At 38.6% G+C, this 23,123-nt stretch overlaps 2 protein-coding genes across 5 annotated transcripts in view; both read left to right on the top strand.

Moving 5' to 3' along the window:
• LOC142348751 (target of EGR1 protein 1-like) overlaps window positions 1-23,123 on the top strand; it is a 588,447-nt gene that overhangs the window by 309,902 nt on the left and 255,422 nt on the right. The window lies entirely within an intron of this gene.
• The window catches only part of LOC142348750 (UDP-glucose 6-dehydrogenase-like), a 338,711-nt gene that overhangs the window by 309,897 nt on the left and 5,691 nt on the right, over window positions 1-23,123 (top strand). For all 4 annotated transcript variants that reach the window (XM_075400239.1, XM_075400235.1, XM_075400237.1 and 1 more), the window contains 4 exons: window positions 1,554-1,718; window positions 10,769-10,969; window positions 11,218-11,365; window positions 15,278-15,372. In XM_075400239.1, coding sequence (XP_075256354.1) covers window positions 1,554-1,718; window positions 10,769-10,969; window positions 11,218-11,365; window positions 15,278-15,372 — 609 coding nt within the window. The remainder of the gene's footprint in view (window positions 1-1,553; window positions 1,719-10,768; window positions 10,970-11,217; window positions 11,366-15,277; window positions 15,373-23,123) is intronic.

The raw sequence follows: 23,123 nt of genomic DNA, 5'->3' as shown, positions 1-23,123 counted from the left end.
CCAGTGCGTAGGCGAACACTGCAAAGGGCTTAAATGACCGACTTGATTAAATAGATTGCGAGGCACGGTAAGTTTGTCATAGAAAAGGGTCTGTGTTGAGAGCAGAAACTGTTAAACTAAGCAATACCCGGTAAGAGTTCAGATAACGTGCAATAAATTGTCGAAGAGAGCTAATGCCAGCCTACATTACAAATCATTTTGTCGTAAACCTTCCTAAAATTTGCCCAACCGCAATGGGACGGATTTAGTGAAGAGGTTTTAGTGAAGAACTGCGGAATGCTTTTGAAAAACTCAAGTAAACTTCCTCAGCAGCGTGTTTTCACAAATTTTAGTAAGTTCTGTCATTGCAACTTGGGATTGTTATAAATGCTCCGGGAACGTTATTGCTGTGTAGGTTTCTGTATACTTGGGGAAATACTTGAATTGTTGGAAAACTTGTCCCCAGAAAACTGGTTAGTCCTGGACCGTCAAGTATTTCCGTGTCCTTCAGGTATTCTGGTTTGATGTAACCATTTCAAATCTCCGAAGGTTGCTCCACTAGGTACTAGGCCTTTTCATGAAAAAAGGTTGCTGCACGGCCATATTGTCCCTGGAAACACAGCGCTGGCCTTTTGCACTGGAGTTTCAATATCATCATTTATTGCTCTTTTCCAATGTTGCGATAACGGTGCTTCTTTTGCCAATCCCCAAAGTCTCCATTGACGCAACGTGCCTTTCATCTAAATTTTGGGTCATTATTGCGTCGGTTTTTATTCACCTCTGTAGCTGATTCTTTGAATGCCTTTTTTCGTCAACTTTTTTACGGACAGTTACGTACGTTCACTTCATCAGCTTTGTTCTTTAATTCATTCCATTTAAGATCCAAGATGCATGCTTGATGTCTTTTTTGATGCATGCTGTAGCGAGTTCTGTTGTTCGTTCGCGTGAGTGTTTTTTGGTCACACTTTGTTTATGTCGAAATGATTATCCTTTTTCTATACTTGAGTTTTGCTTTTTTAAAGATAAAGATAAAGATGGGATCTTTAATGATTATCCTTCTTGGATCTCATTCTTTTCATTACTGTTTTGAGACGGCAGGTCTTCGCAACTATTTTGTGGCAATCGTTTTTCAGCTATGTTTTTCATTCCAATTGAGGTCATAGGAATCAGCCGCGGCTTTTTACGAGCAATTTGTAGACTGTTTCAATTTTAACTTGATTTCAATATATATTTCGATTAAATTGTGTGCAGAATACTGAATTTTACTTGATCTCCTGAAATTATCAGAGGCAGTATGTTGGCAACGTAGGAATGCTTTTTTTAATAAATTCCGTGCAAAAACTGCATTTGGATTTCAATGTTCACGGTTTGACTTCATGAGAGCTCTGAAATCCCCGGCCACAATGCTGAGGGTCTTTTAAAAAGCAATTGATTTAAAATATTTTGGATTAAAACGAATTTATTTGCTTTCATGTTTGTCGGTCGCACAATAACCCAAATTTTTACTCTAAATTGCAACTAAATCCCATTGTTTTAACCTATACTCGTTTCTGAAGCATTGTTTTTATTCACAGGGGAGGGCAGCTGACTTGAAGTACATTGAGTTGTGTGCTAGGAAGATAGCAGCAGTGTCTACGAGTGACAAGATTGTGGTTGAGAAGTCTACAGTGCCAGTCAGATGTGCTGCAAACATCAAACGTATTCTTGCCGCTAACAGGAAGCCAAATGTCAACTTCCAGGTTGCTTTAATTTCCTCAAAATTTTGTGTTGAAAGATTTTTTCTCATTGATAGGAACATTAAGATTGTATCTATCCACCCCCGCTTAGTGGAAACTTCTCATTGGCAAGATAATGAGAAACGGTTTCTTTTGAAATGTTTTTAGACACAATAGATTTTGGTCAGATACGTTAACTTGTGGGAGAAAAATGTAAACTATTGATTGCTTTTCTGGCTTACAGACGTGGCATGTTCGCCCTATTTTTTCTCCAATTTTGATGTAAGAGTGAATTGTAATTTTTGTAGAGGTGTTAAAATGGTGTCTGAGTCCGGCTGCAATAGGAACCCTCTTTAGGAAACCCTCCCATTTCCCGTTGCAGCGCCAAATTTAAATTGTGTTACCACCCAACCCTTTGCCGCACAGCACACTCGTTAAACAATTTACGCCCCACTGGTAGCCTCACTTACATGGTTTTACCCCTTTGGCAAAAAGGTGTAAGAGTTCTCTGCTGCATTTTCTGAAATGCTCCCATTGCAGCCCCAATTTTTCCCATTGTTTTGGCAGAATAAACTGGCATGGGTAGTCCGTGATATATTACAATGTGACAGGACAATAAAAACAAAAAATGGGAAATAATCGGAAGTAAGATTATTCGAGTTTCATTGGCCGGCCAATCAAATTCAAGCAGACTTAAATGCTACTGCGCATGACACGCTAGGTCATGGTCTGATAGCTCTTTCTAAATTAATTCAGCAAGTCCACGGGCAGCGGAAGCATGACTAAACGCGCCGATCACATCCTTAAGATTGCAAATTGCTTTAATCACTGGCACTGAGTATAGTTTTTAATTTTCGATATGCTGTCCCAACTTCGTTGTTTTTAATCGCCGCAAGGCAATAGCTGGGACTATTTTGGCCTTCTCTTGGTTTTTTATAGCTGCGAAGCTGTAAGCTGAGCGGAGTTATATTGCAGTGCTCCTGGTTTTTTTTACTATTCAAAGAGTTTGAATTGTACAGGGGTGCTGTCTTTTTTTAAGACCTGTTCACACATTTTCATGATTTTTGAAGTCAAATTCAAATGATGATTTTGGTCACCCCGAAACAGGAATTGGAGCGAAAAAGCGAGTGGTTTTGCGGCGTGAATTTTTGCTCTAATTTTGAAGCAGAGTGAGCAACAAAAAGTTGCTTTCTCGCTATTTGTTTTTTGTTCATATGAGGCTATTTTACTTTTTTTCACTGTCTTTTTCAATTTTTCATTGGATTTTCTAAATGGTTTTCCCATTCCATTCATGTTCCAATATAACTTTAGTTTTTGTTTAGTCAATAAAAAATTCTTTGAATTGTTTCAGGAATGCAATGTTTTTTCGTTTCGTCATCTGATGCTCGTTTTCATTTTACATTCGTTCTAGAACTTTCTTCTGTTTGACTTTTTCATTGACTTTTTCTCGCCTTATTTCTCGATTTTTTCGTTACACAAGTTGCTCGCTTTCAGAGATTATGTTCAGTCTGTTGCTAAAACAAAATTGATGATAAGATAAGCGTTGATATAGGCGTGATAGACTAGTAGTTAATGCTTCAGATGCTTGCCCTGCGTTTGGCGTTCGAATTTCTGCGGTGTCAAAGACTTTTGCGCCAGAAAATGTTTTGATTAATGCACCCCCTTTGAGTTAAATTTTCAAGTTGGCCGCGATAACTTGAAAACTCATTTCTGCGGCAACTCATTTCTGTATCTGTTTCTAGCAGTATTTTACGGCACCCAACTCTATTTGGCAGCTATTTAGGCAGTCTTCCAGACGTTTTACAGTTAGAATTTTAATTGTATTTGGGGCATTGCCTTGTTTTTTAGATATGTTCACGCATGTTCATGATTTTTTCAATTGGAGAAATGATTTTGGTGACGCCGGAATAGGAAGTCGAGCGAAAAAGCGAATGGGTTTTGTGGCGTAATTTTTTTCACTCTAATTTCAAAGTAGTGTGAGAAAACGGTCTTTGAACTAAAATTCGCTTTCTCGATTGTGATTTTTCGTTCACATCCGGCAATTTGGATTTGATTTTTGCTGTTGTTTCTAGTTTTTTGATCCGATTTTTTTCTAAGAGGTTTTTCAGTTCATTTATTGTCTATTCTAGGTCTAGGCTTTTGTTTAGTCATGAAAATTCTTATAAATTTTTCCAGTTCTTTAGAACTTTTTGTCAGTTTTGGCTTGAGTCGATCTGTTTCTGGAGTTCTCTTGTTATCCTTATCCCGAAGGAATAATCACAAATAATTTTTAGTGTCCTGCACTAATGTCGAAGATTCCTCTTTTGCGCAGCTTATTCGTGAAATTCTGATGCGTTTTTCAATTTAGTATGCGAGGATTTTCGAGAAAACAATTTTATTAGTGATTAATTGCTCCCAAACGAAGTTAAGTTTTAGTAATTATTTAGGTCCTCTTGGTCTTTTTAATGCAATCTTTGCTTTATCGTTTTTTTTCTCTGACGCATTGGACTTGTGGTCCTCAAAAAGGGAATAAACTTGCAAAGCCTGAGTGAATTAAGTGTCTTTTCAGTTCTTTTAGGGCTCTAGAAGTCTCTGAGTATACGTTTCACCATCAAAACTGGTTACGCAAATTTCTCGATTTGAAGGTCATTTTTGGGAAATTTGGATTCCTCTTTCCTGCAGTTTAAACAAAAGTACTTCGGGGTTGTGTATATGAAACTAAATTTTATAGAAATGATATAGTTTCATTAAAAGTCTTGAGTTCGTCTTCGTCAATGTTGGTAACATGCTGGGGATTTTTTGTGTCTGCAGTCTGGTTGTTTCTTATTTCTGTAGCATTGATCTGAACAACTGCAAATGTTCACAACAGACATCTTCAAGCACACACCATGACATTGAAATTTGAGCAGCACCTGAGACAATTGTTAACAATCATAAAAGGGATCTACCCAGTACGTTATGCACCCCCCAATTACAGAGCACGTGCCTAGTAAATCACCATGTTAAAATATGGCACGTCGTCGGGGGGGGGGGGTGCAAATGATATGCATCCACTAAGCTGGGGGCACAAACGGAAAAGTTTGCGATAAAGTGAAATCGGTTATGCGCTTTGATTGGCGGCAATATTTTTCCAGAAGTCAAAGCAGTAGTGTAAGCAGAGAGAGTTATTTTATGCCACAATTTCTTTTAAACCAATGTAGTGCAAATTGCTAATGTATCTTTCCCTTTCTACTGCACAATTATAGTTCGCCTTTGAGACTCGAATTTTAACAATCAGCGCCCAATTTATGAAGCTAGAATCTAAAACACCTCTCTATCTGTCGCTAAAGGATAATGGATCGATTCTGTTTTGCCCCCCCCCCCAGCTTAGTGGGCTTATATCTTTTACGCCCCCTGGCGCACGTGCTATTTTTTATATAGTAACGTGCTATATAACAACATATAATTTGTAACTAGGGGCGTAAAAAACAGTGGGAGGGGGTGGGGCAAAACAATGAATTTAGGATATCATGTATCATTGTAAAAAGTTAAATTCGGTTACGCGTTGAACGGAGAGTTGTATTCGTATTAAGTGCACCAAATTGATCAATATAGTGAAGCGGCTTTACACATCCCGAAGTGGGGGTTTGGTTTTCTACAGGTTTTCAGCCAAGGCGTTTCGTTCATTACTTGAAATCAGACTTCCTGGTTTGCCTTGACTTCCTTATTTTAACTTGATTGAACTTGTTTAACTTTAGAGAGAGCGCTTAGGTTGTTTTTGATATTCACCATCATCTGCTCATCCGGCTATTATAGCGGCCCTATTTTTACGACTCGAAGAGGAGTATTGGTGGAGCGTATTTTTTTATCTGTAATTTTTTGGAGTGTATTTGAAAACAAAGTTTTTGGATCAAATTCCTTAAGAACCCTGAAGAGCAGAGAGAAGAGTGAGTTGTTTTTTGTTCATGTCAATTTTTGAGAGGGAGCGAGAAAAGTAGGTGTGAAATTAAATTTCGCTGAGCGATCGAATTTTTTGCTCTCATGCGGCATATTTGTTCACAAGCAGTTTCTTTGTTCGAACTCCATTTTAGTTAATAGTGATTGCTTCAATTATCTAATCTATTAGAAGTGCGTTTAGGCGCATTTTTAGCCATATGAAGCAAATAATACTCTTGTTTTGTGCTATTTTTTGCCATTTTGGCATATTTAACCCCATTTTTAGCAGTTTTGTTTTCAGTTTTTTATTGCAGTTGGGGAGTTCTCTGGTTAAAATAAGTTGTTCTGGCTGTTTTTGTTGCCTTTGGATTGAATTGATATAAGTTATGTGTTCTTTTGTTAATTATAATTGATTAATTTAAAAAAAGTGTTTTACCGATTTTCGTGTTTATATTATAAAGTTTTTTCACTATTCCTTCTGATTTTGTGCTTCTCGCTGTAGTTTTACTTGTGCAATCTTTAATTTAGGGCTATTGGATCATTATTTCTCCTGAAAGGTGCCAGTGAAGACTAGACAGGGCTTTTTTCACTGATATGAATAAAACAAATTTCTTTTCAGCTTTTTTGGTTCATTGTAGTTTCTATTGGTGTTTAAAATATTTCTCCCGGGTGTTGGGTGCGTAAATGCCTACGCAGAACAAATAATGAGGTTTTCTCAAAATATTGGTTGGGATTTTGCATTAAAACTTTTGTAGATAATTATTTTTCGTAGAGAATATTATTTTTTTTACTTTGCCTTTCACTTGCTCTCACTTTCCTTGATTTTCTCTTCCTGAAACGTTTTTGTGGGTTTTCTGCCAATTGTAGTAGTTTAATGAATGAAAACTAACTTTATCACAAGGTATTTTGCCAATAGGTGTTTTGGGTTGGCAACTTGGAAATAATTTCTAATTAGTTGCTTTATCTTTCTTTGTAGTCAGATACTTTTCAAGTTCATTTTTAATTGCTCTCAAACAAATTTTGTAGCAATTATAGTAGTCCTGTCTGTCTTTTTAATGCGATTTTTTGCTTGACCAATTTTTCGTCTGGCCCATCTGACTTCGTCCCCAAAAACAGGATAAACATGTAGCGCCCAGCGGGCATTAAGTTCTCTTAGAGCCTTTCAGCTCACTTGTCTCCAATTATGCAGTTAACAGAAACTGTGTTGGAGACATATTTATGGTGTTAAGGGTGGTTCTAAGAGGTTGCAGAACCCCCCCCCCCCCCCCCAATCCACTTGCCTCCGCTGTTACCCCGCCCTTCCGATGTTGCCGCCCACCCCTGTTAACCCCCATCATCCCCCCTCTTGCACCCCCACTGTGGCTAGCTACTGACAAAGCCAACCGCTCGTCGGTCGTTTGAAAGCAATTCGCCCGACAATAGTCGATTATATTGGCATTTTGGTTGTGATTTTGCATTCAATTTTTTTGTAGATATTTTTTTCGAACTTTGTAGAGAATATTATTTTCTTTTATTTTTGCCTTTCACTTGCTTTCCCTTTCCTTGATTTTCTCTTTAATTAATGGAAACTAACCGTATTACAAGTATTTTGTCAATAGTTGTTTTGAAGTTGAAACTTGTAAAGAATTTCTTACTAGATGCTTTATCTTTTGTCAGATACTTTTCAAGTTCATTTTCCTTTTGTTGTTTCAATTTGATTGATGTAATTAATTAGATTGTTCAGTTAGGCCGGTCCATATAATACTTCGAGTCGCTTCCGGAACTTTTCGGGCTATGTTTATTTCGCCAAACAGAAATTTAATTTGTTTTACTTCAGTTCACTGATTTTCAACATTTTGCGTTAAATCTTCTGAACTTCTCTGGGCTACTTACTTTCAGTCTCTCATTTTATTTAAAGTGCTTGTAAACAGCAGTTGCTCAGCAAAGCAATCTGAAATGAACGGAGTAGTAAAGAAACGAAATCGAAAATAGCAACTGGATAAACCCACAAAGCCCAATTTTAGATGCCTTCTGCTTGAACTGTGTTATTTTTTCTTAGTTACCATCTCTAATTGTTGTTGTTAATAGCCGCCCTCATCTTCTCAGCCGGCTATTATTGCGCTCGTATTTTTTTACTTCGTCAAACTTTTTTCGCTTTACCATTTTGCCGCTTTTTCGACATTTTGCGTGAAATCTTTTTGACTTCTCTAGGCTAGTTTCTCTCTTCTCTCATTCTGCTAAAAGTGAATTTGAACATCAGTTGCTAAGCAAAGCAATTCAAAATGAACAGAGTCGGTATAAAAAATTGAAGTCAGAAATAGAAACGGGATAAACCCATAAAGCCCAATTTTAGATGCCCGCTATTTGAACGTCGTTCCTATAGGTCTTAGTTACCACCTATAATGCTTATTGGTGTTGATAGTAGCCCCTGTAGCCTCTCTCTAAGAAACAGAAGTATGTTCAACTACAAAATGTCATCAAAATAAATCGGACTTAAAAAATATTTTTGTACAAAAATCTTTTTTTTTAATATATTCTATTCGTTCAATCCCAATCATGCTTATTGGAATCAACGGCGGCTATATTCCGGTAATCTGCCGGGTATGTTTTTGATAGTAACCCGTGTATCTTGTCATTAAGAAACAGAAGTATGTCCCACAGCAAAATAGCATTATATTAGTGAGCACTTTTAAAATGCTTTTGTACAAAAAATCGTTGTTTGTTTTTTATTGTCCTTTCAATCCCAATCGGGGTTATGGGAATCAATGGCGGTTATTTTCCTTCAATCGGTCGGATATGTTAAGGACGTTGTCAATTACCTTCTTTTCCCCAATATATAGCTTCGCCTTAAAACAGAGAAAGGTTACAGTGGTTTTTATTTATACAATATTTTGGAGAATTTTGAGTAAAGTAGCGTAGGTCCGAACAAGTTCCTGCAAAGCGCGGGAATTATGTTGACCACTTGCGGCTTTTTTAAAGCTGTTTTTTTTTATTTTAAATTCATTTTTCATTTTGTTTCAGCCCAAGTGGTTTTTCTCACGAAGATTAGCATCTAATTTTACGCACTGGTTTTTTGTGACTATTTTAAGCATTTAATAAACTTTCAGATTTAATTTTGAGCCATTTACTGTCATTTTGCACTTTTTGAGTTTTTGATTTTCCTACTTGCTATAAAAGGTGTCCTTGTGGCAAATAGTCTTCCTGGTAAATTAAGTGACGCATTTGTTTGATGACAATCAGTTTTATGTTCTTTCTGTATTAGAAAATTGATTGAATTTAGTCTAATTTGGGACTGTTTTCTCCTTTTTTTTAAATTTTGTCCATATTTTTCTGGTTTTCTTTGCTTTTCGGATTTTTTCCAGGTATTTTTTATGGTCAGGTGACTTTTGTCAAGCAAATAGGGATTAACTGGGAGAACTGGTTAGAGCTATTATAACCTTATAGGAGCTAAATTTACAGTTCACCGAAGCTGAAACCCGATCTCTGAGGCTTATTTATCAAAGTATATTAAAGTAATTCCAAAATGGCAATAGTTTTGATCTTATTGTCCTCCAATTTAGGGATTGAATTTACTATATTTATGTATAGTAATGAAGCTACTGACTTATTAGCACCAATTGACACTCTCACATCAACTGACACACTGTCAATTCTTATCGCTTTATTCTTGACCTGTTTCTATCACAACGTAGATACGTAGGATCAACGGGGCCTATTTTCCGGCAATCTACCGGCTATGTTAAAGACTTGTAGCAGTTATTTTTTCACCAGATTTTTGAATCCACCGATTCATATACCTATATAATTGATAACATCAGATCTGAAAAAACGTTCACCTGTAGTAAAGGTGGTTTTCCTATTACGTGGCAAATGTCCGAAAAGTCAAATTTCGTTATGGATATGCATTTTGCCACTAGTATGCACGGACGATAGTAACCCATTTCCACAATTTTGAGCATGTAATTAGCCTAAGATTATATTTATAGTTTTATTTGTAATTACTTCAGACCCTATTCAAAGAGAAAGTTCTGCTTGTGAGTAACAATATGGTAACCGCAAAACTGCTAATTGTCTTCTTAATCCTCAATTAGTATTGAGAAGAATATTTCTGAAATTAATCGCTGAATAGTCTCTCTTTCATTCCGGTCTCATTGACACCATCTTAGTTATGTTGAAATGAGTTACTTAGAGCGTGGAAAAGAGTGGCAAAATTGGGTAAATTACTCGAGAAATCCAACACTGGCCTTGTAATGCAGGTGATAATTCTGCTCCATTGTTCAAGTTCTTCTATTCAGCAACTAATACCAAACTGCTAACGGCTGAACGTTTTTGCATATCTCTAACGGCGCATCATAACTGTTAACACCATAACTGTATCAGAATGTCGTTTTTAAACCAACCTTGTTGTTATCTGCAACATGTGAGCAATAGTTGTCACAGTCTGTTCCTTGTTCGCACTCATGGAAAGGTAGAGCCACCGGGTTTACCATTGTGCTTATCTTCCGTTGAATCCAGGCATCTGTTTTTGAATGTTCTAGAATTACAAACGTCACTAATAGCAGAAGTGTAAATTTAACTCTGGCGAATTCCATGGTTAGCTAATGAAATAGGGAAGTTCAACTAGTAAAAGCGCGAAAAATTTGCTAGTTGTTTGCTCTGGTATTTCCAAATTTTAATGATGGTCTGAGTTCGATTGAAGAGGTTAATTAAGTTTGGAATTAAATGTTGCAATCGTTCGATGCCACGGGTTTGATGATAATGTGTTACTTCTGCGACTATTTAAACAGTAAATAACTCGTCATAACCTTTCTTAACAGCTTGAATATCTAACAAATTTAAACTTGCTGGTAGAGTTGAGAATATCATTTGCTGTGAAGTTCTTCGGAAGCAATTTTCGTAACTCACGCCCTTCGTCCCCACCCGCATACCTCAATAATGATTTTGTTTTAGTGATTTTTTTAGTTTCAGGATACTAAGTCAGCTTTGGGCAGAAATCAAAATAAATTAGTTTTTATTAGTTTATTAAATGTTGTGTTTTGCGAATTCTACTTTGAAGTAGTTAAATTTAAATTCTTTTAGTTAATACAAACGACTCATATTGGTAAGTTTTTCGTATCTCGAACTCAAGACTGATAGTAAGATAACAGTTTTAAAAATGCTGGCTTGTTTTTCCAATTTTTCGATGCTAATTTTTTTATCAGGTGCTATCGAACCCCGAGTTTCTGGCTGAAGGCACAGCCGTCTTGAACCTCATCAACCCAGACAGGGTTCTCATAGGGGGAGACGAGGAGACAGAGGGTGGAAGGGCGGCCATTGACAGACTGGCCTGGATCTACAAGCACTGGATATCCGAGGACAGAATTCTCAAGACTAACACTTGGTCATCAGAGTTGTCCAAATTGGTGAGTATGCTGGCAAATGTTCCGGATCTATTTTGTCCCTCCAGTGATCTTTAGGGCCCCGGATACAAACAATTACAAATTATGTGTTATTGTATAGCATTTCACTATGTAAGAAACTGGCACGTGGGGGTGCGTAAAACGTTTATGTCCGCAAAATGGGCGCGGGGGAGGGTGGGGTGGGGGTAGAGATAAAATAGAGCCAGAAACAGTTTGTTTTGTGTGAATTTTGTTTCTTGTGTCTTGTATAGGCGGCGAATGCCCTGTTGGCACAGCGAATCTCAAGCATCAATGCAATCTCTGCCATCTGTGAGGCCACAGGAGCTGACGTCTCTCAGGTGTCACATGCAGTCGGATCAGATTCGCGAATTGGCAGCAAATTCCTCATGCCGAGTTTGGGTCAGTACTATTATTATTATTAATAATCGCGATGCGAAAGCGAGGCTATTATTGGTCCCTCTGGTTTGTTACGACTCGATGGGGGTATTGGTTCTTTGCGGGTTTATAACTGAGGTTTTATTTATTTAGTCGGTATTTTGACCCATGAGCGAATGTGAGTAAAACTGGGAATTTTTTTTGAAATGTTAAGTGACGTGTTCAGTTGGTGAATTTTTGCTTGACTGCGATTATTTTTTTGATAATATGGATAACTGTTCTCAGCTGGATTCATCGATTTGGTTGACTTTTGCTTGTACTTTGTTTTCCTATGCAAATCATTTGATGGAAGTTACAACAATTAAACCTATAAAACTAAAGCAGTGTTTTTTGAAAGCCCACTAATGTTTTAAACGCAAAATTGACGCAGAACGTGCCAATTTAAAGTTGAGACAGAAGAATATAATGTAAGAATATAATGTAACTTCTGCATAAGATAAGCGTACATTATCATGACAAGAAGATCTAGATGTTGAACGTATAGGTGGCTAGAGAAATGAAGCCTCGAAGAACAAGAAAGAGCACGAGATCAGGTTATGAGAGGTACCCAAGTTCGAGAGCTTAAGGCAAGACCATTTGGTATAATGGTGTATTTTTTGCAGTTATTGCGCCTGCTTATAACCCCTAACAAATAGCCTATACGCACGCACATAATATCTTGCTCGCTAATATTTTGTTGTTTTTTGTGTTGATTAAATTATTTTCTGATTTCTTGTCCAACTTTCACATTCTTTATAGCTCAGCAGAGAACTGTTGTTGCCACTACAGAAAAGATGTATCTGTTTTCAGCGATTTTTTTCTTGTTTTACTCAGATTCAATTGTTAGTCGCTTTTTTCTTTATTTTAATGTGTTGTTATTTCTGTTTTTGTTTTGATCTTTCTTGGTATACTGAAGACACGTTGGATTGGTTTATGGATTGGTTCCAGCGTTCCATTTTTTTTTATTTTGTCAGGATTTTTGGCACAATCTTGGATTTCGTGTTCTGTTGAAGTAAGCTTTTTGGTAATGCAGTCATGGAATTTTTCTAAAGCTGTGTTTGTGTATGTGAGTATGTTTGTTTATAGCAAAGCTGTGAGCTGAGCGTAGCTATATTGCGGTGATCTTGGTTTTCGTTTTTGTTTTCGGCATCTGACGATCTTTTTCGTTATACATTTTTTTCGCGCCGCAAAGTTCAAAATCAATTTTGTTGATCTTTTCATGCCTCTATTTCTCTGCTCTCTCCTACTTTCATGTGCGTGACGTCTTTTTTGAAACTATTTGTCGGTGAATTTTAGGCTGAACTGTGTGATAAAGATTTTAATTGCTCTTGAACGAAGGTCATAGCATTTATTGTAAACCTGTTTGTCTTTTTTCAATTTTTCGCTTGACAATTTTGCGCTGTTCTAGAATATCCTTTGACTTCTCAAGTGACTTTTACACGTTTTCGTTCTTCGTTTTTGAGTGATCTCTATTGCTCTCACTCCTAAGTAATGCTTGTTGCTAAAATAAAATCGATTGCAGCACAGGATGAAGAAGGGCTTGATAGCCGAGTGGACAGTGCCTCTGGTCAGGGATCGAATCCCGGCGTAGTCAAATGTTTTTCCATCCGTGTGTCTTTCGCGAGCAGTTCTTCCGAGATTATTCGGTATGTTTTTGAACCCTAACTGAGTCCTCAGTCTGTAATTGACTTCTAAGTCTATTACTGTCACTTGAGATCACTCTAGCCCATTTCAAGAACAATCTAGGACTCCTAAATAAATATCAATATCAATTGTAAAGCATTGCGACCAAAGTCGAACGACGAATTTTGTTTATTTTGAAAAGAACTTTATCGTCTTGTTTGTGTTTAAAATTGTTGGCAACTGCATCATTTCAATTCTGTATCTGCTGCTATCTATATTCTACAGCACGAACATCTATTTCCTAGTTAGTTCGGCAATCTGTCGGTTGTGTTTGTTTGTTTGCTTGCTTGCTTGCTTGTTTGTTTGTTTGTTTTTTTTTGTGTGAGTTAATGTGGGGGAGAGAGATAGAGAGAGAGAGCGTTTGTCACTCTTATTGGTGTGACGAAATTTTCATTTTTATTGGTAACCCATTATATAGGTTTGTGGACCCAGCCTTGCCAAGGAATTGCCAATAACTGTCTATTTGGCAGGTCTGTTTTGATTGCTTCGATGATTACATTAGCAAACGTACGTGCTGGGCTGGTAGTTGAGCTTATGTTTGATTTGAGAAGTTCTGCCACATTACTGCGATTACACAAACTGCGATTATATCTATATTGCTCTCAAATTTAAGTAGTTCTTAAAATCGAAATTTTGGAAACGTGTCAATTTTGGTCCGCTTTTAGTTTTGGCAGTTTTCAACGGATGCTCGTTAGTTTGATTCTCCTAAACGGATTTTCGTTTCTTTTTATCTCAAAAAAATAATTTCTCACACATTTTTTTGTCATATTAGGTTCACTTGAAGTTGGTTTGATTGGTCATGTTTTTTAGCACTTTTTTCAATTATCGAAACGCTTTTTTGCTTTTTTACGATTTTTGACTTTTCATTTTTTCCTTCTGCTCCAATTTTTTGATGATTTGTTTTTCATGTTTCAACTTCAGTTTTGTTTAATTGGTTTCTTGTTCTATGTTTTTTAGATTTTTTGGAGTGTGCCTTGTTCTGCGTTCGATGGCTGTAATGATCTACACTGAACAAAGTTGTATTTTTGTCTTTTCCTGTTTGTTTGCATTGTATTGATGCGCTGTCCTTTCAGTCATTCTGATGATATTTGAAGTTAAATGGCAGTGGTGATTTTGATATTGTCAGAAAGTGGAACAGAAAAACGAGTCATGTTTGCGGCACTTTAATGTTTAGGCAGAGTAGAGAATAACCGCTTATTCAAATTTAATTTTTATTAGTTTTTTGTTCACGTGGGGTATATCGCACTGTTTTATTCATCTTTTTTAATCCAATTTCTTTTTTCTTGATTCAAAATTATAAATGAGCAATTTCGTACGTTTTTTTTTTGAATTACAAATTCCTTTTGTAATTCCTAAAATTACAAATTCCTTTTGTAAATAACGGTTTTATTGACTTTATTAATTTTTGACTGCTTTGGGGCTTCCTTTGTTCCATTATCCCATGGTTGTATTTATTAAAGTTGGTATATGCTTTTTTGTGAATAGTTTTTGCTTCCTTAAGTGTTAGTTACGTATTTCAATCATTTTGACTCCGCTTATTTTCATTTGTCGTATGTCAGTGGTGTGTTGACTTTCAAAGGCAGTTGTTTTAATGAAATTCATATCCGGGTCTAATTTGTTCTTTTTTAGAATGCATTTCTGTATCTGTCATGCTATGCTTTCACGCAGCAAACGTCAAAACAGCATTTTTTGGATCTTTTCATGCCGCTCTCACTATTTATTTTTGTGATTTTTAACATCAATTTTTATCTGACTTAAGATTACTCCAAACCTTTTCAAGATCAGGATCTTTTCCGTTTGTGCCCCCCCCCCCCAGCATATTATTTGCACCCCCCAGTCGCACGTGACATATTTTTACATTTTTACATAATGATTTACTGTGTAATGACACGTGCTCTGTAACTGGGGATTGAATAGCGTACTGGGGGGTGGGGCACAAACGGAAAAAATCCCAAGATCAATATAGGACTCCTATATAATGAGGTTCTCGTGCAATATCCAGTCGCTCGTGCTAAAATCTTTTATGATTTTCTTTGTAATGAGATGATTTTCGTTACTGAGAACACCTAGGGAGTTTCTTTACTGGAGCACTACGGAGGGTGGAGGGTAAAAACGGAAACGAATCAAGTTAAGACTCCTCAACTCCTGATATAGTTGCAAAAAAATTACTTTTTAGTCCGGGTGTTGTTGTTTGATATGAACGTGATTGTTTAGGTTTCGGTGGCAGTTGTTTCCAAAAGGACATTCTCAACTTAGTCTATTTGTGTGAGTCTCTCAATCTACAAGAAGTGGCCGACTACTTCCATCAGGTACTTTAGACCCACGATATGACTTCCACTCTAAGACGACATTGGTTAAGTAACTTAAATTACCTTACGTCACCTCCCCTCGACTTCCGAAATGTCAAAATCTTGGAACATAACCTTTCTTTCTAATCTTGCAGTTAAAAGCATATTTTAAGCAGAATCGTGCCAGGCCACTTGCATCTGATATCGTGTGTTAAACAGCTTCTTATTAAAAGATCATTTATCATCATTTGGTAGTAGTGAGAAATAGTTATCGCTGAGAGCTAGTTGGAATACCGTTTTGGAGTGGTTTTTTCGCCGAAGTGAATTATTACATCCCTCTACCCGGACTTGAGCCTCAGAGCATTTCAGCGCTGAACCAGCACATTTCAAGAGTGAAAACTTAGTTCAGTTTGAAACATTGCGTCTCCAGAATATTTTAAGTTTCTATATGTGCAATTTTTCTTCATTATGATTATATTGAGGTCATAGAGTTCGCCCAGGCTAAACTTATACTGTATAGTCTGAAAACTCATACCCTAAAATTAAGACTGAGCAGAAAAATGTCATATTTTGTAGCTTCTAACTGGTAATTACTACTAGCATACACAATAATTATACATAAGTTAGTTTGTTGGCAATTAACCCAAGCGGTTGGAGGTGGGATACTAACCAAACTCCTTATTTTGTCCTGTAATATATATTTCGGATCTTTTCCGTTTGTGCCCCCCCCCCCCAGTACGTTATGCTCCCCCCAGTGACAGAGCACGTGTCATTACATAGTAAATCATTATGTAAAAATATTGCACGTGCGTCTGGGGGTTGCAAATAATATGCACCCACTAAGCTGGGGGGGCACAAACGGAAAAGATCCTATATTTCATTATAAGCGAATGGGGGGGGGGGATCATTTTTGGAGTCTTTCCCATTATAGCTCTGTAACGGCTGCTCTCCTTGTGTTTCACAAAGAAAGTTTTACACCGCCCAGTTCGTTCTGAGTGGTTAAAAAATCTGTCCGGATACTTCGTTTATGCAGTTCGCTTTTGTAACTGTATATCCGCTCTGCTGTACTTACCGTTGCATTAACTATTTTAGTTCGTAACTATTCGCTGATCTTAGTTTTTTCAACTATCAATTTGAACTGGATTGCTACAGATCACACAATACGGGATCTCTTTATGTATACCAGTTCAATCCGATAGAAAAAACAAATCGAAGACAAAGATATATGTCTAAGACCTGTTTGTGCAAAAATATTTAAATTTAAACCTAAGTTGGCTTTTGCTGTTTGTACTCACAAGTTGAGAATACCAGAAGTTGGGGTTGTAACAGTTGAATTTCAGCTCCAATAATTCGTTGATGCAAGACACAGTAACAGAATTTACTGCTCAAGAATAATATTTTGAACACAAGACACAGTAACAATTTACTGCTCAGGAATATTTCTAGTTCAAGACACAGTAACACGTTATTTACTGCTCAAGACAATTTGTTTTGCAATATTTTGCTGAGTTATACTTTCAGCCGTTTTCTGCGGCTACTACGTTGAGTTCTGTGTGTTGCTTTTTGTTATTTCCCCTTTTTCTCTTTTTTCTCACGTGACAAACTGTAACTGGAACTAGAACTAGAACTATAACTATTAAATGACTAAGACAACAGAAAGTGTTTTGTTTCTATTTTCCCCGCGTATGCAAGCTTGTTATTCCTTAAGCTCAGCTCCAACATCGCCGGCCCTGTTTTCCTTCGTGAAAACATCATCGTCAGTTGGAAGTACTGGAGCGAGCTTCACTACGGGCCTCTTGTAGTATCCATCTTTTGTTCGGATTTTCGCTGATCGAATCACTCCGTCGGAACCTTCAAAGGTTTCGGTTATTCGACCCAGATTGTAATATCCACGTTTGTCACTGTCTTCCACTAACCACACAAGATCACCCTGCTGAAGACTTCTTTCCGTTGTGGTCTGCCATTTCTTTCGACTATTCAACGTTGGCAAGTTTTCTTTACGGAATCTGTCCCAGATGAGGTCTGCGTAAGCTTGTGTTTGTCGGAAGAGCTTTCTATGGTCAACAAATTGCTCTGCACCTGATAGATACGGTAAACAAAGGTTCTTGTTGCCAAGTAGGAAGTGGTTTGGAGTAATAGCTTCTAAATCGGTAGCATCAGAACTGACTTGTGTCAGCGGTCTAGCATTCAGCGTCTGTTCAATAAGACACATCGTGGTTGACAGAACGTCCTCCGTGACTGATCGATTGCCCAGCACTGCGTACATTGCCTTCTTGCAACTCCTAACCAGTCTTTCCCACACTCCTCCAAAGTGTGGTGATGCAGGTGGGTTGAACTTCCATCTGATACCTTGTTGAATCAGATGTTCTTCAATTCGCACCCTGTTCCATGCTGCTATATACTCTGCCAGTTCTTTTTCAGCTCCAACGAAGTTTGTCCCGTTATCGCTAATCATTTTGACCGGTTTGCCTCTTCGTGCAATGAATCGCATAATTGCGTTCAGACAACAATCAGTGTCTAGTTTTGGTACAATCTCTATATGTACCGCACGTACAGTAAGGCATGTGAATAGACAGCACCAACGCTTTTAGTTTCTTCGACCAATCTTTACTGTGAATGGTCCGAAATAGTCTACGCCCACATTCGAGAACACTGTTGATGCGACTAATCGTTCTTCAGGTAGTTCTGCCATTACTGGTGCCTTTGTTTGGGCTCTTCCCTTTCGACATCTAATGCATTTGTTTTTGATCGATCTCAAAGCATTTCGTATGCCTAGGATCCAGAATTTCTGCTGAACTATGTTTCTGACATGTTCAGTACCTTCGTGATGACTATTCTTGTGTTCATTTCGCAAGAATGATTCTACTACATGGTGCTTCCAATGTAACAGTATTGGATGCTTGGTTTCGAAGTTCAATTCACTTTTACCTATTCTGCCCTGGGCACGGATAAGTCCTTGCTGGTCTATGAATGGTGAAAACTGGAGGATTTTGCTGTTTTTTGGAATTTCCCTTTCAGCCTTGAGAGATTTCATCTCTTCAGTAAACTGTTCTTGCTGCAGTAGTCTGAATATGCTTGCTTGTGCATCCTCTCTTTCTTGAACACTTAGTGTTTTTGTTGCCGGTTTGTGTTTTTTGAATACACGCTGTACGTATGCCATTGTATTTACAAGTCGATTGAAATTGCTGAATCGTTCCCACTGAACAATCAGCTTCTTCTCTTCAACCTTTGCTGAGAAAACCATTTCGTCGTTTTGTTCGTCTGAAGCAAATGTTAAATTCAACTGTTCAGGCCATTCGTTCTCTCGTTGCTTCAACCAGGCCGGCCCAGTGAGCCATTCGCTTCTCTTAAGTTCGTCAACGTTGATCGCTCGTGTCCCGATGTCAGCTGGATTGTTAATACCACTCACATGATTCCACTGTGAAACATTAGTTGTATCCAAAATCTCAGCTACTCTGTTTGCAACAAACACCTGTTGCTTACGGTGGGAGCTGTGAATCCATTGCAGAACAGTAGTGGAGTCTGTCCAAAAGTTACAACTCTGAATCTTCGATTCGTGTTCCTTCACTATCTGTTCTTTAAGTCTCACTGCCATCACTGCTGCTTGTAGTTCCAAGCGTGGTATGGAAAGGTGTCGCATCGGTGCGACTCTGCACTTTCCGATTACAAATGCTAAGTCTGCTGAGTATTCTTTGGGCTTTGAACGTAGGTAAGCCACTGCGCACATTGTGTCTTCAGATGCGTCGGCAAACACATGAAGTTCCCATTTGTCCTTGGCTGTGCTGAAGTATCTTCTATCAATGCTGGTTTCTGCTACTTCTGGAAGCTGTGCCTTCCACTTCAGAAACTCTTCTTCTTCGTTAGGTTCTACTGAGTTGTCCCAATGTTGTCCATTTTTGGTCCAGATGCTCTTCAGGAGTCGTCTCATATGGACACTGAATGGTGCAAACAGTCCAAGAGGATCAAACACTGAAGAAACTAGAGATAAGATCTTTCTTTGGGTGATTGGGGTCTCAACTTCTTTGCTTGTACCTCTACAAACCTGTAGACTATCATCGTTAATCGTCCACTGAAGCCCAAGCACTGATGACCCTTCCTGGCTGGGTTCTACTTCAACCTGCTTTGTTTTGCTGATTGATCTTAAGTCCTCTGGGATTGCGTTGGTTACCACGTCGCTGTTGGTGATCCACTTCTTCAGTTCAAATCCATGTTTTGAGAGAAGAGGTTGCAGTTGTTTGAAAACCTTGATTGCTTCTTCAGGTGTTTCGACTGACTTGATGAAATCGTCCATGTAGAAGTTGTTTTGGATTGCTTTTGCTGCAATAGGGAACTCGTCCTCGTTATCAATCGCTACTCGTTTCAGAGCGTAGTTGGCACATGTTGGTGAACTCTTTGCTCCGAAAACATGACGTTGATACTCGTATATTTGCACAGGTTCGTTCATTGTTGGTCGCCACAAAAATCTCAAGCAGCTTTTATCCCGTTCAGGAACTTGCACTTGCAGAAACATTGATTCAATGTCTGCGGTTAAGGCAATTGGTCCTTCTCGAAATCTGAATATTGTTCCGATCAATCCGTGTAGTAGATCGGGTCCGGCTAACAGCTTGTCATTTAGGCATACATCCTTGTATTTCGCTGCAGCGTTGCAAACACGGCGAACTTTACCCGGTTTGTTGGGGTTTAGTACTGGATGGTGTGGCAAATACCATTCCTTTTCGAAAGTGCCTTTGACTTCCGATTTACCAAGGATCTTCACAAATCCCTTTTCAACATCTGTATCAATTGACTGTTGATACAATTCTTTTAACTTTGGGTCTCGTTGGAATCTTCGTTCCAGTGAGTAGAGCTGACCAAGGGCCGAGCCGTAGTTGTTTGGAAGATTGGGTTCTGGTTCACTCCAGAGCATGCCCACTTCGTACCGCTCGCCTGTAAACTTTGTCGTGCTCTCTAGAAATTTCTGAGCTTGCTGCTCTTTCTTTGATTGACTTACAACATTTATTTTGGAAGCATAAGTTTCTATTTCCCACCATGATTGTATATTTTCGGCCACTTTCACATCTTCTGTAGAGGCGAAATGACAAACATTTTGACTTTTCTTGCCTGTCATGGGACCACTGACTACCCATCCTAATTCTGTTAAGACGGCGAAAGGCTCACTTCGTGTTCCAATCTTATAGTCCAATGGACGTTGAATTTCGTAGGCATCTTGTCCAAGAATGATGCCTACCTCCATCAGGTTGAATGTTCTGTTAGTGAGAACATTCAGGTGTCTGAACTTGTTCTTCAGTTCCTTGTAATCATATGTTGTGTTTCCCAATGAGATTGATGGGTGTGCAAACGCTTCAATCGAATGCACCTTTGAATGTAGTCCCTTTATTGTGATAGGAACCTTCTCTGTCCTCAAATCTTGCGTCCCATGTATGCCAGCTATGTTCAAGGTAACGTCCGTGCCTTTGGCTTGTAGTTGATCCTTGACACTTTGATCGATGAATGATACTGTGGACCCACTATCGAGGAAAGCATAGGTAGTCAGCCTGTTACCACCACTCTGAACCGATACCGGAACTATTTGAAGAAAACTATTAACTTGGTTACTCTGGTTGATTGTTGCTGCGCTTACGTTAACTGCGTGACTACCCTCGTCCATTTGGTTTTCTGAGTGTAGCAGTCTGTTGTGCTTTTTGGTACATCCGTTTATACCGCACACTTTGACTTTGCAATCTTTGATTGCATGTCCTTTTCCCAGACATCCATAACATAAGCGTTCTCTCCTCACTGCTACGTAGCGATCGGTGACAGTCATATTCTTAAATATTGGACAGTTCCATATTTTATGAGTGCCATCCGCTAGTGGGCAGTTGTTGTTTTGCATTTGCTTGGTTTCTTGCAGGTTTGAACTTGCACTGAAGTTCGATGTCTTCGAGAATCGTTTTTCTCTATTTGTGTTGTGTCGGTCTTCTTTCTGTTCCCCTTTAAACGATGAAAACCCTTCATGCACGAATGCCATTCGTGATAGCCATTTTTCAAACATGATTAGATCAGGCCAGTCCTCGTCTTTGTCATCGACGTAGAACCACCATTTTTCTTTAAGAACCTGTGGTAGCTTATCAACTGCCATGTACAATGTCGAACTTGATTGCAAATCACCAATATGTTTGTACTCTTTAAGCACGTTCACGAAGTTAGATACAATAACAGAAAAATTAATCAGGCTGGTTGAATCATGAGGTTTCACTTGATTAGCTTTTCGTAGGCTCTCGAGCTGCGCATCTATAATTACATGCGGTCTTCCGAATTTTCTTTCTAAAATATTCCAGGCAGCACTATAAAACTGTCCAGAATAGCCCATTCCCGAGATTGCAGATTTTGCTTTGCCTGTTAGCAGAGTCTTCAAATGGCTCATTTTTTCTGAGTCGGGAATCGTGCGTTTATCTACTGTTGCTATGAACATGCTAGACCACTCAGGCCACTCCAGTGGGTTTCCGTCAAAATTGTTCAACCTCAATTTTGGTAAACTACTGCTTGAATGTTCAGTGTTGTAGTGCCTTCCAGCTATCGGCGATATATCCCGCCCTTCAACACTTACTGAGCGTTCGCGAGAGTTTGGGTACCATGGGTAATGCCTCTGCTTATTCCGTTCAGGGCTGACGTCAAAACGAGCTCTTGGTCGAATTGGCGTTCGCGTGTCGTTCATCGAATTCGCCCACTCCGAGACATCTCTCCCTTTTGGGGTCCAATTGAAAGGTGACTTGTCACGCGCCTTAGTCGATTGAGAACGGAAGTCATCTTTCTCCAACGCTGTTTTTTGCGATTGGCGCTCTAGGTCTCGCTCTTTTTCCCGAAGCTGATGTTGCATCTCTAGTTCTTTCATTTGCATTTCTAGATCCAACCTCTTTCGATCAAATTGTGCTCGTTCGATTTGCAACTTTCTTTCAAATTCAATTTCAAATTCTTTTATTCGTTCTTCAACCTGACGTTTCACTGAAGATGTTTCCGAAGCGTTTTCTGTATCCTGGTTGATTGTCCGTGTAACCGTATTTGTCGTTGCATTGCTTGTGTTACCATGGTTTTGGTTAAACTCAGGAATTCCAACGTTTTGTTCTAACTGATGCACATTATTCGCAGGCGGTTGCTCTTCATTGGCATGAAGAGTTGACTGGCTTTGCTGGCTTGACATGTTTGTCTCTCCGTGGATATACGGTAACCACTCTGCGTTCAAATATTGAAAGTATTTTTCTCTCTCAAGTTTGCGTTTTAAAGAAATATCTGGGTCTCGGAGAGTCTCAGCTTTCTTATTCACGAGTTTTTGAATGCTGTCGTCCAATTGCAGTATCTGCTGATAAAGAGTCTTGAGCTTGCTTGGTCGATCTCGATTATCAATGAGCTCAAAACCTTCTCCCTGTTTCTCAATCCACTTGTTTCGCAAGTTGTTGATCTGTCGATCCAAAACGCTTTGACTCTGTGACGGAGTCACTTCTTGTGCACTTCGGGACTGCAGCTTGAATCTCTACAGCTCCTTTGTTTGTTTGCTTTAATTGAGTTTTGCTTTTCAAAGTTCCTATCTGCTTTGCCTAATTGGCTTTGCGTTGTTGAATTGCTCGTTGGGTTTTGTTCTCGTTCGTCGATGACTTCGTCACTTCGACTGTTGGGTTGGACAGCAGTTTATTCCACTGTCCGGGTCGGCGGACCAAATGTAACGGCTGCTCTCCTTGTGTTTCACAAAGAAAGTTTTACACCGCCCAGTTCGTTCTGAGTGGTTAAAAAATCTGTCC

Source organism: Convolutriloba macropyga, chromosome 10, assembly GCF_964194025.1.
Source record: "Convolutriloba macropyga chromosome 10, txConMacr16.3, whole genome shotgun sequence".
Taxonomy (NCBI): domain Eukaryota; kingdom Metazoa; phylum Xenacoelomorpha; order Acoela; family Convolutidae; genus Convolutriloba; species Convolutriloba macropyga.
Note: the sequence above shows the minus strand (reverse complement) of the source record. Positions and strands in the feature narration are given on the sequence as shown.